At 57.1% G+C, this 19,853-nt stretch overlaps 1 protein-coding gene across 22 annotated transcripts in view; it reads left to right on the top strand.

The window, feature by feature from the left end:
* The window catches only part of ADCY7 (adenylate cyclase 7), a 54,201-nt gene that overhangs the window by 11,338 nt on the left and 23,010 nt on the right, over positions 1 to 19,853 (top strand). For 10 of the 22 annotated variants that reach the window (XM_082711283.1, XM_082711272.1, XM_082711271.1 and 7 more), the window contains exons 2-3: positions 17,641 to 18,044; positions 19,303 to 19,506. In XM_082711283.1, coding sequence (XP_082567409.1) covers positions 17,871 to 18,044; positions 19,303 to 19,506 — 378 coding nt within the window. In that variant the 5' untranslated portion in view covers positions 17,641 to 17,870. Of the gene's footprint in view, positions 1 to 108; positions 829 to 6,510; positions 6,602 to 12,686; positions 12,899 to 17,640; positions 18,045 to 19,302; positions 19,507 to 19,853 lie in introns of those variants that run through there. The other 12 variants (XM_082711279.1, XM_082711291.1, XM_082711275.1 and 9 more) reach the window with 8 other exon arrangements.

Genomic DNA, 19,853 nt, shown 5'->3' with positions numbered 1-19,853 from the left:
AGGCTTTGAGGACCGGGGTGCCTTGTCACTCTATCTTAAAAGGCCTCCGCTCCCTGCTTCACGGTCCTTCCTAGCCTGCTACCTCACTGCGGAGCACCACGTGATCCCAATGGGGAAACTGAGGGTTGGCAAAGCAGAAGGAGCTTGCTTCTTTGGCTGCCTGGGGCCCAGGGCTGCTGGGGTTCTCTGGGGGCTCGAGCTGCTTGGAATAGCCACTCCAGGCATGGGCCTTGGAGTGGGGGCAGCTGCGAAATGGAGAGGCAGCCGATGAGGCTGGAGACCTTTGACCTCTCAGAGATGGATGAAGCCCCCTCACTATGTGGGTGGGGAAACTGAGGCTCAGAGTCTGACTGTTGGTGGGGAGCCAGAATGAGCCTCAGTGTCGGGCTGCTTGTCAAGGATGCGTTTACTCCTGGCCTCCAGCCGTCTCCTTGGGGCTTCTAACGGAGGTTTTGGTGCCTGTTTTATTTTCACTTTTTGAAAATCATTCCAGCTTCAAGCTTCCAATTTCCATGAAGTCATTGGAGCCAGGAGCCTGGACTCCTGCCTCTCCCCACTTCGGCTAAGGGCCCCGCTGCAGCTGGGAGAGGGGGGGCCCCCCACACCCCCGGAGGCGCCGAGCTCAGGGCTCAGCCTTAGCTTTTGCGCGGCGACGGCTGCCGTGGAGCAGGAAGTTGTGGGTCCCAGATGTGACTCGCGCTTGGTAGGTAGCCGGCGAAGGAGGCTTCCCATGTGTGCACCCGGACTCCGGCCGAAGAGGGGCAGGCGGGGGCCGGGCCGCCTCCACGCGGGCTCAGACCCCGCCGAGGGGGCCTGGATGAGAACCAGGTAAAGGGCGTTGGGGACGGGGCGCCCTGTGTCCTGGTGGCCTGGGCCTGAGGGGAGTGCGGGCGGGCTGGGCCTCCCTCGCCGGCAGGGGGTGGACAGGGTCCATGCTGGGGGTGGTGGGGCAGCTCCTGGACAGAGGACCTGGACAGCTGTCCCCAGGCTTTGCCCAGCCCGACGAGGGGTTGCTGTTAGATCTGTGGTGGGGGGCTCACGGGGCTTGTTCCACCGGGAGTTCTGTCAGCCCTGGGCTCTCAGGTGTCCACTTCTCTTTTCAAGCTTATAATTTTACATTTGTGAGTCCACTTTTCTCAATGACAGTAACAATTAGTGAGGGGAGGGCTGTCGAAGTTTGTTTGTTATGTTAAAAAGAAAAATAAGCCAAAAAAAAAAAGAAAAGAAAGAAAAACCTTGAAAGTGACACCTGCCCAAGAGAGAACCAAGGAGCTTCTGGAAAATGGAATGGTCTTCCTTTCTCTCCAGCCCCTCCCAACCTGAGGCCCCCCGGGGACTGATGCAGACCAGTGGGAGTAGGTCCTTCTGGAACATTCTGTGGGCTCATCCAGACCCAGGCACACAGGTTGAAGTAGGTGCCTCGTTTCTGTGTCACCACCAAGGACTCAGGACAGTTGGCCCTGGGCTCTTCCTCTCTGGCCAGCCCTTGGGGGAGGGGAGCGGCAGGGGTGAGGAAAGCAGAGGGCTGGGCTGGACCTCGGTGCAACAGGGCGCCTGGCCCCCCAGGTCTGGCTGGGTGGCTGGCATCCTGGTGGCCAGAGTGTGGGCTGGCTCTGCTTGGATAGCTGCGTGGCCGTGGGGGGTTTTCCTGTGGCTTCTGATGTGAGGTGTGGGTGCAGAGGAAGGGAGGCTCTCAGATTGTTCTGGATCTGGGGCCCTCAGAAGGGAAGGTGTGACCTTTGTGGGGGAAAGAGTCTCTCGTGGAGTTGGAGTGCAGAGCCGTGGGCTGTCGGCCACAGATGTGCAGGTGGACAGCCCGAGGGTGGCCCACGAGAGAGGGACTAGGCCAGCCTTTCTCTGACAGTGGCTCCGGGGCGGTCGTTTTAGCCCATATGTGGATGAGCGTGTTTAAAATTTGCTAGGTATTTATTTTAACATATTTGAGAAAAACAAACCTGTAACTAGGACCTTGGGTCCGTGAGTTCATGGCCTTTCTTCGCTTGGGACGGGTCAAGAGAAGATACTGAAACGAGAAGTGAGCAGACCCAAGAGGAAGCGTCGAGTCGGCAGCTTTGCCGGAAGCCCGGGCGTCCGTGGGGCCGAGTCGGGAGGGTCTGTGCCGGAGGGTGTTTCTAACCCAGCTGCGGGTCTCCCTCCCTCCAGATGGGGGCCTTCTGGGGTTTTCCTGTGGCTTCTGATGTGAGGTGTGGGTGCAGAGGAAGGGAGGCTCTCAGATTGTTCTGGATTCGGGGCCCTCAGAAGGGAAGGTGTGACCTTTGTGGGGGAAAGAGTCTCTCGTGGAGTTGGAGTGCAGAGTAGCGGCGGTTTCCTGGCAGTGAGTTCCGGGGGTTGGGGAAGGGGTAGTCTTGTAGGACCCCTTTGACGGGAGTGGGTCTCAAGAGAGGGAGACTTCCTGTGAGCCCTGTAAGAATGGGGGGTCGGTGCAGGGAGGGACGAGGCAGTGACTGGTGGGATGGGGCAGGAGGAGGGCCTCTAAACAGGCCAAAGGTGCTTTTTCAAGGGGAGATAAAGGTCATTCTTGATGTTTTGGGGACCCCCCTTTACAGTTTATAACTGATGGCTTAACCCATTTCCTGTTCCCCTCACCCCCACCCTGTGTGGTGGGTACCCACCCCCCCTTGTCAGTGGAAAAGACAGAGGCCCAGAAGGAGCCACATGTCCTGGGTCACACATTGAGTCAGCCCCCAGGGGGGGTCGAGGGGCACTTATTACCTGTCATGGAGAGTGGCCCCGTCGTATCCCGGGCCTCTTGTTTGGAGAGGCTGGGCACGGCAAAGATGAGCCTGGGCTCTAGGTGGCTTTGAAGGGTGCCTAGGAGGAATCAGGTTCCCCTGAGTGGGTCCCTCACCCCACAGGCCTGGCTTGGCCCTTGTCTGCACGTGCTGTTGGGGGTCCGGGGCGGGGCTGTACCACTGCTGAGCCATGCCTCCTGGGACACGTGCAAGCTGGGAGTTAGTCCGGCTCAGTGAATGAGACCATCACATCTGAACAACCAGGGAGGCAGGGGTCTTCTGGAGGTCACTGAGTCCAGCCCCCTGCCCTCTCCCCTGGCCCCACTCTGCCTGCTTCCAGCAGCATGGGAAGTGAGCTGGGTTATCTGGGCCAGTTCCTGGCATCTGTAAAATGGGTTGCTCATGTTTGGAGGCTTAAACAGGGCGACACATGGCATCTGGTGCCACAGAGCCACGACTCGCGGGCAGGTGTTACCGGCGCTTATCCTGCTTTGGGTGGGAGGGTGGGTATGTCTCGGGGAGGGGACCAGGGAGGTCAGGATGGGCAGGGCAGGGGGAGGGGCCTCCCCAGGAGCCTACAGCCCTTGGGCTGACTGCCAGCTCCCATCTGTGAAGTAGCCGTGCCCGGGCAGGGGGCCAGGAGAGCCACGTATGCCTGGAAAGCTCTTCCCAGGTGTCTGAGATCAGTACACCCCGGTCTTGAGTCTCCCGGTGGTAGCCAGAGCCCTCCAGCCCACTCCTGACACATGGCCCTCTGGCTCTGCCTCTGCCCCATCTTGAACGGTTGTCCCTCTACCCACTAGGGTTCCTCCCACCCCCAGCCCCCAGGGAGGGTGGCGGGGTGCCCACCTGAGGGCCACAGGCATCTGGCTTGATCTGTTGCTGCACCCAGATCTCACAGCCACGTTGGGCCTGGGGTGTTGCCCAATCCTGAGTGCTGACCTGGATCAGAGCCCCTTCCTTTTCTGACTTTCTCCTGGAAGCCCTCTAGGTGTTGAAGTGGGGTGGGGATGAGCCTTGGGTCAGAAGTGAGCTCAGTTCCTCTTTCCTGACATTTCTCCCACGACACTGGATCATCCCTTCTGACACCTGCTGATCCCAGCAATGGGTCTGAGCAATGAGTCTTCTCGGGTGCTGTCTGAGCACCAGCCCAGTGTAGTGGGGGGGAGGGGAAAGCCGAGCTGACCCTGCAGTCCACATGGCGTGGGAGGGCTGACCCAGGGGCTTGGACACGGGGCCGGCACACTTCCTGGGTTCATCTGACACACATGCTTGACTGGTTCTCCTGTCTGGTGTCATGTCTGAACCCCTTCTTCTGGCTCCTGGGGCCCTCTGTCCCGGCCCCCCTCCCAGTGCAGTCCTGCCTCTTGGGGCCTCCCGCGCACTCGGCCACCCCCCACCCCGGTCAGTACCCTGCCTGTCTCGCTCTTGCCCTTTGCCCAAGCAGCCCCTCTGTTTACTGCTTCCCTACCTGACCCAGGTCGCCCCATCCTGGCTCAGGTCACTCATTTGAGGGTTCCTCCTTCAGCGGTCCTCAAGCTTGGGAGAAGAGTGGGCTTGAGTTGTCTGTTCCGGAGTCGGTCACTTTGCAGCCCCATCCCCCGTCCCCGGCTGTGCAGCGAACACCCTCCCAGGACTGGGGCCTGGGGATACCAGGGCCACCCTCCTCTCTCCATCCTCCCTGCTATGCTCCTGTCTGTACCCCTCCCCACACTGACCACTGGAGGGAATTACCTGTGACTGTCCCCAGGGAAAGGAAACAAACAGATCTTTGCTGGGGACATCCTGGTTTGCAGATGTGTATGTGGTCCCCCCCTGAGGCTTACCTCCTCCCTCTTCCTCTGGCGCCTGGCTGGGGGTGAAGGGAGTGGGAGTGCTCAAGACCTAGGGAGGAGCTCGAGCCCACCTGGGGCTCGAAGCATAGCAGGTTTGGCTTTCGGGGAATGCGAGGTTATGCCAGTAGTAGGTGGGGCCACCAGCCACCCCTGGGGACCCACACTACCCTGGTGGGGACCCACTTTGTATTCCAGGATCTGGGCCCCTGTCATCCCCTTCAGGGACCTTTGGTACCCCTGGGAAGTGCCTCTGGTGCAGTGGACTGGGGTCCATGGTTCCTGCTGTCACTGGCCTGGGGAGCAGGGAGAGGCCTGGGAGCTCAGGGCACAGCCCCTCTCTGCACAGATGGGGAGTGTTTTCCTGCTTGGAGCTGTGTGGGAGGCACAGTTTCCCCTGGTCTCACTCAGTGGTGGGGATGTGGATTGGGGGACCTTGTGCCTCCTCGGAGACTCAGTCTCCTCACCCCTGCAGTCGCCAGGCTGACTTTGCTCCTGCACACCTCCACTCCCCTCCCCGTGGGCTGTGCACAGTCCCTGCTCCAGCCTCCTACATCTGTCTCCCTCTGGCCCCATCTGGCTGGGGGAGGAGGAGCCCTTTGAAGTCAGCTGGAGGTGCCACTTTAATGGGGGGGACCCGGGCCAAAGAGGTGTGTCCTGTTTTGAAACACCCCTCCTGGAGCCCAGGTCCTGTGGAGGGGGAGGCTCAGTGTCAGACAGTGCCTGGGGCAGGGACCAGCAGTTCTGTACCCCTGCTTTCTGGGCAGGGGAGGAGGGAAGGGCTGCCTTTAGGGGGCTGTCAGGAAGTCAGGCTGAGACCCCCTGGGACTTAAAGGGCATCGGTCAGTGCCTGTTGATATCAGGGTTTTTCCCAGTGGCTCACCCCTTGTGTTTGGAGCCAGCTGGGGTGGTGGCACTTCCTGTGTCCCAGCCTCTGTGAGAACACTGAGCATTAAGTACCATCACCAGCCTCTTCTTTGATTGAGGAAACGGCCCAGAGAGGTTAATGCATGTGCCCTCGGTCACACAGCAACTCTGATGTTCGGTCCCTGCGGCTCTGCTCTTGACCACGAGGCTTTCCTACCTTCCTGACTCTCAGCCTGAAGCAGCTCCCTTGACCACCCGCGTGTTTCTCTTCCTCAGGGAACTCACTTTTTCTGTGTGTCTCCTCTCCCCTGTCAGTGTGAGCTCTCCAGGGGAACTTGCCTATTGTGGCCTCAGCATGTCACCCAGTACGGGGTGTGGGCAGGAGTCCAGTGAACACAGGTGGGTTGGAGGAGCTCGGGCCCCGAGGGGGAGTCTGCTCTCCTGTGGTTGAAACAACACGGTAGGGTTGGCCCCCCAGAGTGTGGAAGCTTCTGGATTTTTGAGGAGGTTTCTAACCATGAGGTCTTTTCATTGCCAGAATGGGCGAGGGGCCCGGGGACATTTTTGTTCCCATTGCTCAGGTGAGAAACTGAGGCCAAGAGGCAGGTGACCTGCCAGAGCTCACGCAGATGGGAGCAGGGTCCCCAGGACTGGGCTCAGCCCCTGGGTGCATATTTGGTATCGGCCAGATTTGTCTCAATCCGTGGAGTTTTAAGCATCCCCTCTGTGGCCGCCAATGGCTGGATTTGGGAAGCTGGGCAGTGTACAGCCAGACATCAGCCTTTGGCGGGGCGGGGCATGTAGCCAGGCAGTGACAGGCCATGCATCCTGTGTTTCGATGGGCATTGCAGGCACTGGGGGTGTAGAGGCAGGCACCAAATCTAGATTCGGAGGGAACTGAGCAGCCCTCCTGGGGGAGGAAACAGGTGAACCTGGGCTCTGAAGGGTGGGCAGGAGTTTGCTAGGTTCGGGGTGGGGGGTGGTGTGGGGGGGGGGCTTGGGTGGGGATGCAAGGGGAGGTAGGCAGCGCTTCCAGGCAGCCCTAGCCTGGAGACAAAAGGGTGGGGCTTGTTTGGGGAACCGAAATAAGTCAGTCCTGCACTCACAGAGAAGCCTCTGGAAGCCCTGGAGGAGTTTTCTGGTCACGGGGTGAGCAGGACCGGGCTTGGTGTCTTTGGGTGTGAGAGGTTGTGGCGGGCTACCCCACGGGTGGTCCTGTGTTTGGGGGTGCTTGGGGGCTCCAGTACCTTGGCTTCCTGTGTCCCACTGGAGCCCGGCTCTGGAAGGCAGGAGTTTGTGGAAGAAAGGAGGAAGTGAGCAGGATTGGGGGGCTTAGCCTCCTATAGGGAGGTCCTCCTGAGCCCCTGTGTGGGTGCAGCTGCAGAAGCCAGGCTGTGGTTTTGGGGTGGGGGAGGTTGGCTGGAACTGATTCCCCGGCAGAAGGGCTCTTCCGGGCTTCCTGCCCATCCCGTGCCTTGAGGGAGTGGGGGGTCTCAGCACCTTGCTTAGGGCTGGGCATGCTGGTGGCTGGTCTGCGGGGGGTCTGTGGACTAGGCATGGCTAGTCCCTACCATGGCGGCTGAACTTAGGGCTATTCCCCTGTACCGCAAGCAGGTATACCGGCTTGTCCTCCACTTTGTGTCCATCCAGCCCAACCCAGGGTCAGGTGGAGGTGGGAGAGGGGGACCCCTGGGACAGAGGAAGCGCCCTAAGTGGTCAGAAAAAAAGGGAGGGATAGTGCCCTCTCTGGGCCACATCTGCACTGGGAAGAGCTCTGAGCTCCATAGTCAGCATTTCCCAAAACAAGTTCATTGGAGATGAATGCAAAAAGAGTCCCCTGAGCCAGAGACTAGGAAAAGTTTAGCTGTGTTTCATGTAGCCGATTTCTTTCCTGCAGGACTTCTCAGAGCCTTTAATTGCTAATGTGTACAGGAAATCTTAAAGCAGGAGGAGGAGAACACTAAGCACTGCACTGCTGGTGACCAGAAACCGGTGTGGGTGATTGTGACCATGGGTGTGTAGCTTTTCGTGGCTCTGCTGCTGGAAATGTGGACAGAGGGTTAAGAAAAAGCTTGAGCCTCAGAGTGGAGCAGGTCTGGGTTGAAATCCCAGCTCTCCTGCTTCCCAGCCAGGGGTTTTGGACAAATAGGTTAAGATTCCAGAGTCTGCCCCTGGCTGGAAACAGAGTGAGAGCAATGCCCCCCCGCCCCCCCCCACCGCCGCCAACCCCCACACCCCGTTGGGCTCAGAGGTTGCAGAACCTGTCCTGAGTGCAGTCGTTATGCTTTCTCTCCACAAAGCAGGCCTACAAGGCTTGTAGTGAGATCCTGATGGGGCCTGGGAGGCCACATGGCAATTCCCTCTGCACCCAACATCACCCCACCTCCCTCTGAGCCCAAGTCGGGCAGATGGCCTCTCCCTTGAGGCCCAGCTGGGCACCCCGTGAAGGTGTCAACCCCTGTGGCAGCTCAGGGCCCCTGATAGCAGTTTTGGGTATGACTACTTTTAGGCCAAGCCACTCCCAGGGCACAGTGGGGGGCGGGGCAAGGCTCACAACAGGGTAGGGGTGGCAGGAAAGGGGCAAGTTCCCTACCCACCTCTTCCCAGACCTCTTGGCCCTTTCTGTCAGCTTCATACTTGTCATCTTGACTTGGGTGTGCTGTGCCAAGGCTGCCCGCCTCTGTCACCCCTGAGAATCCTCTCAAAGCCCCACGTGGTGAGGACGGCATTCTCCCTTTTTTCAGATGAGGGAACTGAGGCACAGAGAGGGTAAGTAACTTTCTCAGGGTTGTGCAGCTGAGATGGGATGGGCCCGAGATGTGTGTGTGTGTGTATATGTGTGTTTCTTTTTAAAAACAGGTTCTATTTTTTTTTATGTGTTCACAGACATACTTATGTATGTTCACACACACACACACACACACACACACACACCCCATTAAACATACCAGCAACACATCTTCCCATGTTAGTATATATGTCACCTGGATTATCAATCACCTTTTATTGCCCTTGAATTTTTCCAGTAGGGTCTTTATCTTTTAGTTCATTTTTTAAAAAGTTGATTTCTTTTAGTAATCTCTACCTCCCCCCCAACATGGGGCTCAAAGTCAAGACCCCAAGATCAAGAGTCACATGCTCTTCAGACTGAGCCAGCCGGGTGCCCCAAGTTTTTAGTTTATTTATTTTGGAAAAGATTTATTTATTTATTTTAGAAAGAGAGAATGAGAGCACGTGCACATGCAGGGAGGAGGCACGAAGGAAGAGAGAAGCTCTAAGCTCAGCGCACAGCTCTACACCGGGTTTGATCCCAGGACCCTGAGATCCAGACCTGAGCTGAGGGTAGATCCTTAACCAACTGAGCCCCCAGGCGCCCCTAGCTTATTTTCAAAACCACTTCGTTGAGGTATACAAAAGGCTGTGCATATTTAATTTATACAACTTGATGGGTTGGAGATAAGTATTCACTTATGAAACCATCATCACAGTCTATGCCATAAACCTATCTATCCCTCATCTCCAAAAATTTCCTCCTGCCCTCTTTATTATTATGATCAGTGTGATAGGAACCTTTTACATAAGGTCTGTCCTTATAGGAAGAATTTGAAATATGTAATACAGTATTATTACCTATAGGCAGTAGATATGGGATAGATCTCACATTTTGTACTAAAACTTTTTAAAGATTTTATTGGGGCATCTGGGTGGCTCAGTTGTTAAGCATCTGTCTGCCTTCGGCTCAGGTCCTGATTCCAGGGTCCTGGAATTGAGCCCCACATTGGGCTCCGCGCTCAGCGGGGAGCCTGCTTCTCCCTCTCCCACTCCCCCTGCTTGGGTTCCCTCGCTTGCTGTCTCTCTGCCAAAGAAGGAAATCTTTTTTAAAAAATTATTTATTTATTTGTTTTAGAGCGAAAAGTGTGCACACTCAGGGGGGAGGAGCAGAGGGGGAGGGAGAAGCAAACCCTGCCCTGAGTGTAGAGCCCGACTCGGGGCTCCATCCCACCACCCTGACCTCATGACCTGAGCCAAAATCAAGAGTCAGGTGCTCAACTGACTGAGCCCCAATTAAGAACATTTTATTTGCCCCAGCTACATTATGGCAATAGAAACAAACTGAAGATTCGTTCACTCAGTCAAAGCAGTTTTGGCTAGACCGCGTCTCGGTTCAGGCATTGCCTGTGCCCGCCATTACTGTTGCCATGTGGATTTTTGACACAATACCCCGGACCAGCAGAGTTCAACCCGCTGCACCCTTTTTGACCACTGCCTTCTATTCCATAGTATGGGTCTATTGTGATTTTTTTCACAAGCCTCTGATGGGTAGCTACATTGTCTTCTTTTGCTATTTTAAGTAATGCTGCAATGGGTAACCTTGTACATGTGTCATTTTACATATGTGAAAGCCTGGGTAAGATAAATTACTCGAAGATTTGCTACATCAAAGGTTTGTGTATGAGTGATTTTGTTACATCTGACTAACTTGTCCTCCCTCCAGAGGTTACTATACCCCTGCCAAGGCTAAGTGTGAGCTCCTGGTTTGCCGCCACCTGTAAATGCTCTATAAATACTTTGATTTTTGCCAATCAGAGGGGTAAAGATGATTTTCTGTAGTAGTTTTAATTTGTATTTCTCTTATTATGGGTGAAGTCTGCTTCTTTTAAAGAGCCATTCTCAATGCCTTTCTGTGCACTTTCTGTCCATAACCCTTCTCCCATCTTTCTCTTGGGTTATTGGTCTCTTTCTTTTTGATCTGTGGGAGCTTTTTACATATGGGGGAGATTAGCTCCTTACGATGAGAGTTGCAGATATTTCCCTGATTTCGTATTTTTTTATCTTTTGATTTTGTTCCTAATAATTTTTACTAAGTAGTAGATTTTTTAAGATGTAGTTCAGTTGATCAGTCCTTTCGTTGTGGTTCTTAGTTTTTGTGCTTGGCCGCTGCAGCATCATAGGAGAATGCTTTCATGGTTTCTTGCTCTCTTATCTTGGTATAAATGATGAATCCAGCTTGCTCTCTTTCCTCTGGGTTTTGCTGCTTCTTTAAACAGACCGTTAACAGAGTAGTTACATCCTTCTTCCTCCCTCCAGTTCAGTGGTTACTCTGGGATATGTCTGCCTGTGGGTGTGTGAAATGGGTCTCTTCGCCTGCCTCCCAACCCCATGCATGCCTCCTCACCTTTGGACCTACTGGCTGGGGCCATGGGCAAAGCATGAAGTCAGTGAAAAGACCACTGTCCTGCCATCCTGGGCGGGACATCCTGAAGGCTAGCTAGACTGCCCCTTTCTGTCCTTCCTTACCAAGGGGAGAGAGATCAGAAATGTGTTGAATGTGGGCATGAAAGTGTTTTCATTTTAAAGGGGGAACGTCGTGAGAGGAGTGCTAAAGGAATGAATCTCTAATGGTGGAATTTCAGGCAAGAGCCAGTTAATTAGGTAATAAGCACCGTTCCCTGGACACCTACTGTGTGCAGACACCCAGCAGAGGGGGCGCGGAGGCCTCTGCCTTCTGGGACCTTGCGCCTGGAGCATAGTTTCTTCTTGGAATCTGGCCTAGTGCCCAGCACGTAGAAGGTGCTAGAGCGCTGTCATTAAAGGAATGGAGGCATGGATCTCTCTCAAGATGAATGAATTTATGAATGAATGAATGAATGAATTTTCCCCAGGCAGTCACTAACCATCATTAGAACTGGCACACGAGACCAAGAAGCGGGTTTACTATCCCTGGCAGCTGAGCCGTGGAGGTGAGAGGTAAAGGAGGTATTTGTATTTTAAAGGAGGGACAGACTGGGCTAAGACAGAATCCAGAGACATGGGAGGGGGGATGTCAGGTACAGAGAATAATCCCTTCCCCACTCTTAGAAGTAGCCCTGGAGGGGGCCAGGTGACAACACCCAGGCTGTCCCCTTCAGTTTGTTCTCATTTTATGATTCACCACGCCCAGCCCAGCCCAGCCCAGCGCAGGCCTCAGAGGTCTGACAGAGCCGTTCCTTGGCAGGAGGAAAACCCAAGGCCCACATGGGGCACCGGATCTGCCCAGGGTTATCGAGCAGGTTGGTGGCAGAGCTGGGACTGGACCGCAGTTGCTGGACCCCGAGACTGATGGGCAGTCTCTGGTCCCCAGGAGCTGGCACAGAGTCAGCCTGGGCTCCTGCGAGAGCATGACGGGGTGCGGGGCTGGCTGGGGAGCTCGCGTCATTAGGGGACTTTGACCTTCGCCCCTTGTGGGCTGTCACCAGGAGGTACGAGATGAAGTAGAGGGTTCTGGGGGGGGCCCTGCCTGCTTCGTGCTTCTGTCTCTCCCGTTTGGGCCCCATGGTTAGGCTTCCTGAGCTCTGGAAACCAAGCCTCCTCTCTGGGCTCGTCTGCTCTTTCGTCCCAGAACCATGGCCATCATGACCTGCACCTCACTCGTCCCGCAACTTGGGTATCAGCACCCGCTGCTTGCCGGTGAGGAGAACTGAGGCCCGGAGTGTAAGCGCCTGGGACTCGCGGCCTGGGGAGCAGAGCCGGGGTTTGAACCCGCACCTCCTCCCACCCGGCAGGCAGGCTCCGAGGAGAAGAAGGTGTGCTGCCCCGAGTGCTTCCCGTTTTCCCACGTTGTCGCCTCCTTCTGCCCTGGCTCTCTCTCCCTCCTCCTCCCAGAGCTGTCTAGCTTGCTTTCCACTGCCTTTCCTGCCTGGTCCAGGATTCCAGCTGGTCAGCACCTCTGTGTGTCCATCTGTCCTGCCCATCTCTCTATCCTTCCGTCTGTTCCACAAGCAATTGCAGGGACCAGCGGCAGGACACAGACACAGATCCCCCCCCCCCCCAGCAGTTTGCCGTGGCAGGTGCTGGGATGTCGGACACGTGGGACCCTAGATAGGAGTGCGCGGGCAGGACTCCCTGGGTGGGGAGAGCCTGGCGTGGGGACGGAGGTCAGACCTTGCATGAGGAGAGCGGTGGAGAGGCCCGAGGGCGCTGGGGGCTGGAGAGGCTGGTGTTGGCGTGCGGGGCATTTAGGCTGAAATCGCTCAGTCCTCACCAGGTTTCATGGGTGCTCCTTTGGGCCAGGACCAGGCTGAGCAGAGCAGACTCAGGCTTTCCTTCACAAAACAAAACTGCGGGTCTCCTGAAGGAGATGTCTTAGCCTGAGACCTCCCTAGCCAGTAGCAATCAGCCCGTGACCCACCCCGTGGAGGGAGCCGAGTGCTGGGCCAGCCCAGTAGGCCGAGAGACCACGTGGGTGCTGGGTCCCAGCAGCATGGTCCCCAGGCGGATTTGGGGGCAGGGACTAGGCCCCAGGGGCCGGGGTGGGGCCTCTCCTCGGGACTGCCTGCCCCTCCTACACACCCCAAAGCCCCCACTTCCTCTTTTTGAGGTACCAGGGCCCCAGGCCCTGTGCAGCTCTGGGGCCTGCTGGGCTGGGCCAGAGGAAGCCAGGCTGGGATTCCTGCCGGCACCGCTTAGGTGAGGAAGTGGGTCCCCTGTCTATGTCTGTGAAAGCTGGGGGTGGTCTAGAACCCTCCAAGGGGGGCCGTAGCCCTGGGGTGCCATTGGATCAGCCGGTTCTAGGGAAGGATTTCCTGAGCACCCCAAGGGCCTGGTCCTGCACTCATAATTTGAGGTCCCAGCTCCATATTTCCAGCAGCTCTTTGGTTGAGGAACCGAGACCCCGCCGGTCAGTGTCTGTCAAGGAGACCACAGTCCTGCCTCAATTGCAGGGAAGGGGGAAAAGGGTGTGTGTGTGTAGTGCAGAGGGCCTCCTGGAGGAAGTGGTGCTTCTGGATCTTGCTGGTTCAGAGAAGGCTTCCTGACATGGCGGTCTGATCTTCCTCCTGGGAGGCAGAGGGAGGTACCTTGACGGAATCCACTTTGCCTCCCACCCTCTGTCCTAGGCCTTGAGAGGGGAGGATAGCGGGGGTAGGCATTCTGAGAAGTTCTGGGCTCTGCAGATGTCAGCACCATGAGGGCGTTGAGTAGGACAAGAGGTGGTGACGTGTGTCCACATCCTAGCTCTCTTTTGCTAGCTGTGTGACCTCAGGAAAATGACTGAACCTCTGGGTTCCCACACCCATAAAAGGGAAAAGCAGCTGTCCTTCCCCTGTAGGGTAGATGTGTGGGGTTAGAGCCCACAGTGCTGGGCACGCGGCAAGCACTCACTAGATTCTGTTTATGGCATCGTCCACCTCAGGCTGGCATGAGACACGAGGCTTCAGGGGTACAGAGCCCCCCAGGAGTGCTTTGGGGAACGAGGCTGACCCCCTGCCTCCATTTCTACCTGAGCATGCCCCAAATTCCTCCTGTAGCGGGGAATCTCTGGAGGCCACTGGAGATATGGGGAGTCTCCTTGCCCCAGCCTCCTGCTGCCCCAGGTCCTGTGTTTGGGACAAGGTGACAGAGTGAGGGGAGTTCCCCTCCTTGGCCCAGCCCCCTTCCAGGAGTTCTTAGCCAGGACCAGCCTCGTTGGAGGGACACACTCTCACTTCTGAGCCAAGTGGGACTCTGTCCCTAGCCCCTGGACCCTCAATTCGGGCTTCCCAGATACATTGAACTGGGGCAACATGGACCTTGGCACTCTTGGTTGCAAGTGACAGGAACTCACACTGACTTCAGCCCAAAGAGGCATAATTGTTCGGTGGGATGAAATCATTTGGAGGTTGCTTGAGCTTCAGGCAGAGCTGGATCCAGGCATTGGGTGGGGTGGGGGCGGTTTCAGCATTTAAAGAGTATTTTCAAGCCTCTGTCTCTGTCTAATTTCCTTTCCCATGGTGGCTCATGCTTTGTGGGCTCTTATGGTGCCTTCGAGTGTCTCCCTGAAGCTGGAGGTTACCAGCCAAAGACAGTATCTCTTTCCCGAGATACTGTCCCAAAGAGGGTTCTCACGGAAAGGATTTTGGTCACATGACTGTCCCTAAACCAGTCACTGGGGCTTGAGAGTGCCAATGGTGATGAGCCAGTCTGGGTCACGTGGCCCCAGACCCAGGGGACTGACAGTGGGAGTGACAGTAGCAGCAGAAGTAGAAATAACGTCCCCTTCCCATTTGGACCCTGGGGGTTTCTCCTCCACTGTAAAATGGGGGTGCTTGCCCTGCTCCCCCACCAGACTGATCGCGAGGTGTGAGGGACAGTGAGTGACCCCTGGGCTCCCCTTCCTCCAGATGAAGGGGCCTCGACTATCCCAAGTGCATCTGTCTGCCATTGGTGTCTTGGGACTTCAGACAGAAACAGTGGGGAGGGGGTGAGGGACCCACAGGGAGGCGGGACTTAGAGCCAGAAGGCCTGAGGCGGGACTTAGAGCCAGAAGGCGTTGCCCGCTCATGGAGAAGACTGCCCTGAGAGGTGGTGAGCTCCCCGTCACCGAGGTGGGCAAGCTGAGGCTTCTGGGTCGTGAGTTGGACACGGAGCGAAGGAGTTCCCTCATCCCGGGCTCTCATCGATGGCCTCCCTGCCCTCTGCTGCCTGCCCCGAATCCCAGCCCTCCCAGTGGCCAGCGGTGTCAGTGACCAACTGAAGAACCAGTGACTGGATGGAGAGGCCTCGAAGCCTTCCCTGGCAAGGGGGGGCCTCTGTGTCTGCTTTTGGGGTGGGAGGCTGCTGCTAGGGAGCCGCTGACCTGTGGAGATGCCGCCAGTGAGCTCGCAGACCACCTCTCCAGGAGTGATAAACGCGTCTTCCCTCCCAGCCCCCGGCCCTGCCCTGCTCTGCTGTCCCAGGAGCGGGACCATGTCCCTGCATAGGCCAAGGTCCCCGTGCCCAGGGCTGTCTATTGTCCCCACTCTCTCCCGCCTGCCGTTGCCCAGGAAGTGGCCTAATTAGATCCCTGAGAGCACTGTTTACCAGGCCTGGGTTCTCATGGGCCCCCGGAACCTTCCACTGCTCCTTCTCTTTCCACGCCTGCCTCAGCCGGGCCTTGTGCACCTGGAAGGGTAGGTCAATTCTAGGCTGTCCTGGCTGCCCCTGGCTCTGGTCTGTGGGCTTCGCCTGGGGGAAAGAGCCCTTGGCGGGTGTAGGTGTTGTCCCGGACCCTGGTGTTTGGGGTTTCTTGGCCTGGCAGTCTGGTCCTGGCACACCAGAGTTTGGCAGCAGGCCAGAGGGCCAGGCAGTGCTGTGTATCCTTGTGGCAAGTGGTCCTGTCCCTGGAACATCACTGGGGAAGCCTCTCTCAGTTCAGTGAGACCGCGAGGCAGGGCCAGGAGCCCGGGTTCGGGAGCTGGTGGACCTGGGTGTAAATCCCAGTGCTTCTCCCAAGCAGCCCCTGGCTGTGTTATCTTAGGCGAGCCATGCGACCTCTCTGGGCTCAGCTCTGCATCTGTAAAGCGTCTGTTCTGAGGATGAGAGGGGTTGTGTGTGTGTGTGTTGGGGGTCACCTGGCATGACAATATTTCTGCCCCAGCATTTCTGCCGGGGGCTTATCAGGACAGGGACTGTGTCTCGTTTTGTGAACCCTACAACACTGGGCTGGGCATATGTGCTTCCATGCCTCGAGTGGAATCAAGATGGTTTAGTTCAGAGTCCGAGGCTGCAAACGAGGGGGCTGCACGCCTCACATTTTTAAATTAGCCTCTGGCATTGATAAGTTGGTGTGTCAAGTGCAAACCAGGTCTGTAGCTTGTCCAGGCTTTGGGTGCTGGAGTGGCCCTGGGCCCCAGCCCCGCGGGGTTGGCCGCCTTCAACAGGTGCCAAGGCTGTGTTCACCTGCCTGGGGCCTGGAGCCTGGAGCCAGCAGAAGGCCCTGGGACCTCCAGCAAATGGCATTTCCCCATCACCCGCAAATGTGGGGTCTTCCCAATTTCTTCCTGGAATTTGTGGAAGGGGAGCTTCCAGAGAGATCTGTGCCTGAAGTGGCTCGTGGATCTGAGGTGGGCACTCACTGGGGGGCCTCACTCAGACTCAGGGACTCTGGGTGCCCTGTTCTTCAGCGTCTGAGGGTTCCGTACTGCCTTTCCTTTGCAGCTTTTGCTGGTAACCATTCATGCCCATCATGGTGGCCCGGAGCCTTTCCACCTCTTAAGGCCTCCCTGCCCTCTGCCACCTGCCCTGTCCCAGTTCCAGGCTCCGAGGCAGCCTGGAGGGTGTTGGGGGCCTGGACTCCTGCCCCCAGACCTCATTACTGCATGTGCTTTCCGGTACCTTTCTGTCTGTGGGGACGGGGAGCTCTGTGGGGGAGAGAGCGCTAGCCTGGAGCACAGGCATGGCGACAGGCCTTTTTGGAATAAATGAATGAGCAGATGAATGAACGGTGCTGGGGAGAGAGGACTGTGCCTGTGGCTGGGCACTGTCCGCGCCCAGCTTGTCACCCACAATTTGCTGTGCTTCCCACTCTGAGGTTCCGGTTCCGTCGCTATGGGGGCGCTTGCAAACTTCCTCCATTCTTGTCAGTGGAAATTTTAAAAATGCATGTGAAAAATGCAGTCTTATGAGGAAGCATAATGTAACACAAATGCAAGAGGGTTGCTCTGGGTGTTGCAGGCATGGGGGCAGGGTCTGAGGCGCAAAACTCACCAGAAAGCCCCAGTCACCGAGCGAGCATGACCTTTGCACGAAGACTGCCAGAACAGGAGAAGGCCTGCAAACAGACCCCATGTGCACGGTCCCCTGACTTACCACAGAGGTGGCTTCCCCGAACTTCTTGAGGAAGGAAGGGTGGCTTCACTGAAAGCCGAGGGGGTAGTTAGAGACCCATGTGGAAGAAAGGCATGAAGGCTGATCCCTGCCTCACGCCACACACAGTTTCCCTGGAATAGATTGGAGAAGTCCATGTGAAAGCAGCACCATCTAACTTCTAGAACAGTGCTGTCCCGTAAAAGGTTCCAGATGATAGAAATGCTCTCTGTCTTTGCTGCCCGATATGAGCGCCGTGAGCTGAGTGTGGCTCTTGAGTCCTTGAAATGAATAGGACTGCTGGTCTGAATTTTTAACTTCATTTTCTAATGTAGTTAAATGTAACTTTGTAACTTTGCACCGTCACGTGTGGCTAGTGGCCACTGCCGGGGACTGTGTAGTCCTAGGAAATACGGGATGAGCTTTGCAGGCAAAATTTCAAGTAGAACCTAAAAGCTAAGTTTGGGTTCAGGTTGGGAGGCGGGACTCAGGGGCTGTGAGGCGGGACCCAGGGGCTGTGAGGCATTGGCTCTGTTCTCCCCTGCTGCCCCTCCTTCCCTGACTCGGCCTGTCCAGGTCACACCCTCATCTATTTTGTGTCTCCACAGAGCTGAGGACCCCACGCATCTGGTCAGCCCAGCCCGGATGCAGAGGAAGAGGCTGGTGGTTCTGTGAGCAGGCCTGGCAGGGGAGTGGCGTGGGCCCCACGCTGCCCATGGGGCTGCAGGCCCAGGGGACCCCTCCCCAGCCCCGCCGGCCAGGCTCCCAGAGCCCAGAGACCTAGGCCCACCGGTATCACCAGGAGGACGATTCCCGGGCCTTGGGCTCTGCTCGGGGGATGATGCCGGCCAAGGGGCGCTATTTCCTCAATGAGGGCGGAGAGGGCCCGGACCAGACGGCGCTGTACGAGAAGTACCGGCTCACCAGCCAGCACGGGCCACTGCTGCTCACGTTCCTGCTGGTGGCTGTCACTGCCTGTATTGCCCTCATTGTCATCACCTTCGTCTGCGGGGTGAGTGAGGCGACCGGTGGGGGCTGGGCGCTCGGCTCCACTGCTCTGTGCTTGTGAGACCTTTGGGAGGTCATGGTGGACTTCTCGCAGCCTGATGTCTGCCTCTGGCAGGTGTCCTGGAGCATAGCTGGGCCGCGGGAGGCAGGTCGCTCAATTTAATTTAATTTAATTTAATTATAAACTCTGGGGTGGTTTGAGAGATTATGTTAATTTGGCCCAGGTAACGGCCCTCTTCTCCAGAAGGAATTTCGATTCTGCTGAAGACTTAGGGCAAGGATGGCTCCCACTTCCCAGTGCCCTTCCTCCTAGAGCCCCACTGTGGTCCCTGGGGGCCTTCCTAAGCCTGCTGTCCAGGCAGAAGCCACTGACGTCCCCCGTGACCTCAGCCTCGTCCCACCATGGCCACTGCCCATACGGGGCTGCCAAGTGCTGGAAACATGGCTAGTATGACTGAGGGACTGGGTTTTGAATTAATATAAAGTTAATCTTGAATAGGCACATGTGGCTAGTACTCCTCTGTGGAACAGCAGAGTTCTAGAAGAAGACCGCTGAGACTCCCGGGTGTGTAGGGGGTGGCCAGCACTCAGTAGGGGCTCTGTCCTTGCTGTCTGGATCTGTGTGCCTATAAACCACAGGACATTGGTTTCTGTGTTCAGCAAATGGTTCCTGAGTACCTACTGTGTGCTGGCCCCCAGATCAGCCTCTGTGCCCACGGAGCTTCAGGGTACAGGGGGGGGCCCTGCTGTCTCAGCGGTGAATCGCCTTTCCTGTTCACCACCTACCAGCGTCACACCTCTGTACCGTTACTCCAGCTCGTCCCCTTGTGGGGCGCCTCGGGTTAGCGCCCGCTCCTACAGTTCCATCCATCCTGTAACAGGCGGGAGCAGTGGCCTCTCCTCTAGCGGGCTGTCCCCATGAGCTCCTGGGCTGGGCCCCTGCAGGCACACACAGAGCACCCTGCGAGCAGAGGAGGCCTGATGGAGAGGGCATGGGGCGAGGTAGCATCGCAGGGCTGGGCCGCGTAGGATCTTAGGGCTGCACGGTGACTTGGGGAGGGTGGTGGCGGAGGCAGCCTTCCCTGAAGTGAAGGCCAAGCTTGGTGCTCAGACGGAGCATCAACATCAGCCATGTCGGGGAGAACACAGGTGACATTGTGTGGGGCAGGCTGGACAGTCGAGCCTGGCAGGCTTCCTGGAGGGGACAGTGCATCTCACCGGAGGAAAGCTGTGGCATTTCTGTGTATGTGTGCCCTGCCCAGGACCCCTCTGGACACCAGGCTTTCCTGGGGATGGCATTCTTCACGCTTGCCTTGTTTGTGACTCTCTACGTGCTGGTGTATATGGAATGCCTTGTCCGGCGGTGGCTCAGGACCCTGGCGCTGGTCATCTGGGTCTGCCTCATGATGCTGGGCTACACGCTGGTGTTGGACTCGTGGATGAAGGATGCCCCGACCTGGGCGCAGGTAACAGGGTGGGGGACCCTGGCAACCCCGAGGGGCTGGATGTCCCCAGCCAGCTGTGCACCGGCAGTTCCTGCCCTCGCTGGACCTCAGGTCTCTTTTGGAGACAAGGCTTGCTTCGGGTGTACTGGCCTGGGGCCTACCTCCGCCTATGGGCCGTGGTTCTGCAACAGAGGGAGGGCCCTGGGCTGATCTTGTCCGCTCAGCTCCCTGCGCTGAGGAGCTGGAGGACCTGGGGAGAGCGTCCCTGTGAGTGCCTGGCTTGAGCACTGTGCGGGGACGCTCATTTGGCTGGAAGTGACACAACTCCAACTCAGGCAAAAAGGCCCGAATTGGCCCATATGCCAGGA

The sequence above is a fragment of the Mustela nivalis genome, assembly GCF_964662115.1.
Source record: "Mustela nivalis genome assembly, chromosome: 18".
Classification (NCBI taxonomy): domain Eukaryota; kingdom Metazoa; phylum Chordata; class Mammalia; order Carnivora; family Mustelidae; genus Mustela; species Mustela nivalis.
The sequence above is the reverse complement of the archived record's forward strand: the minus strand, read 5'-3'. Positions and strand labels throughout refer to the sequence as shown.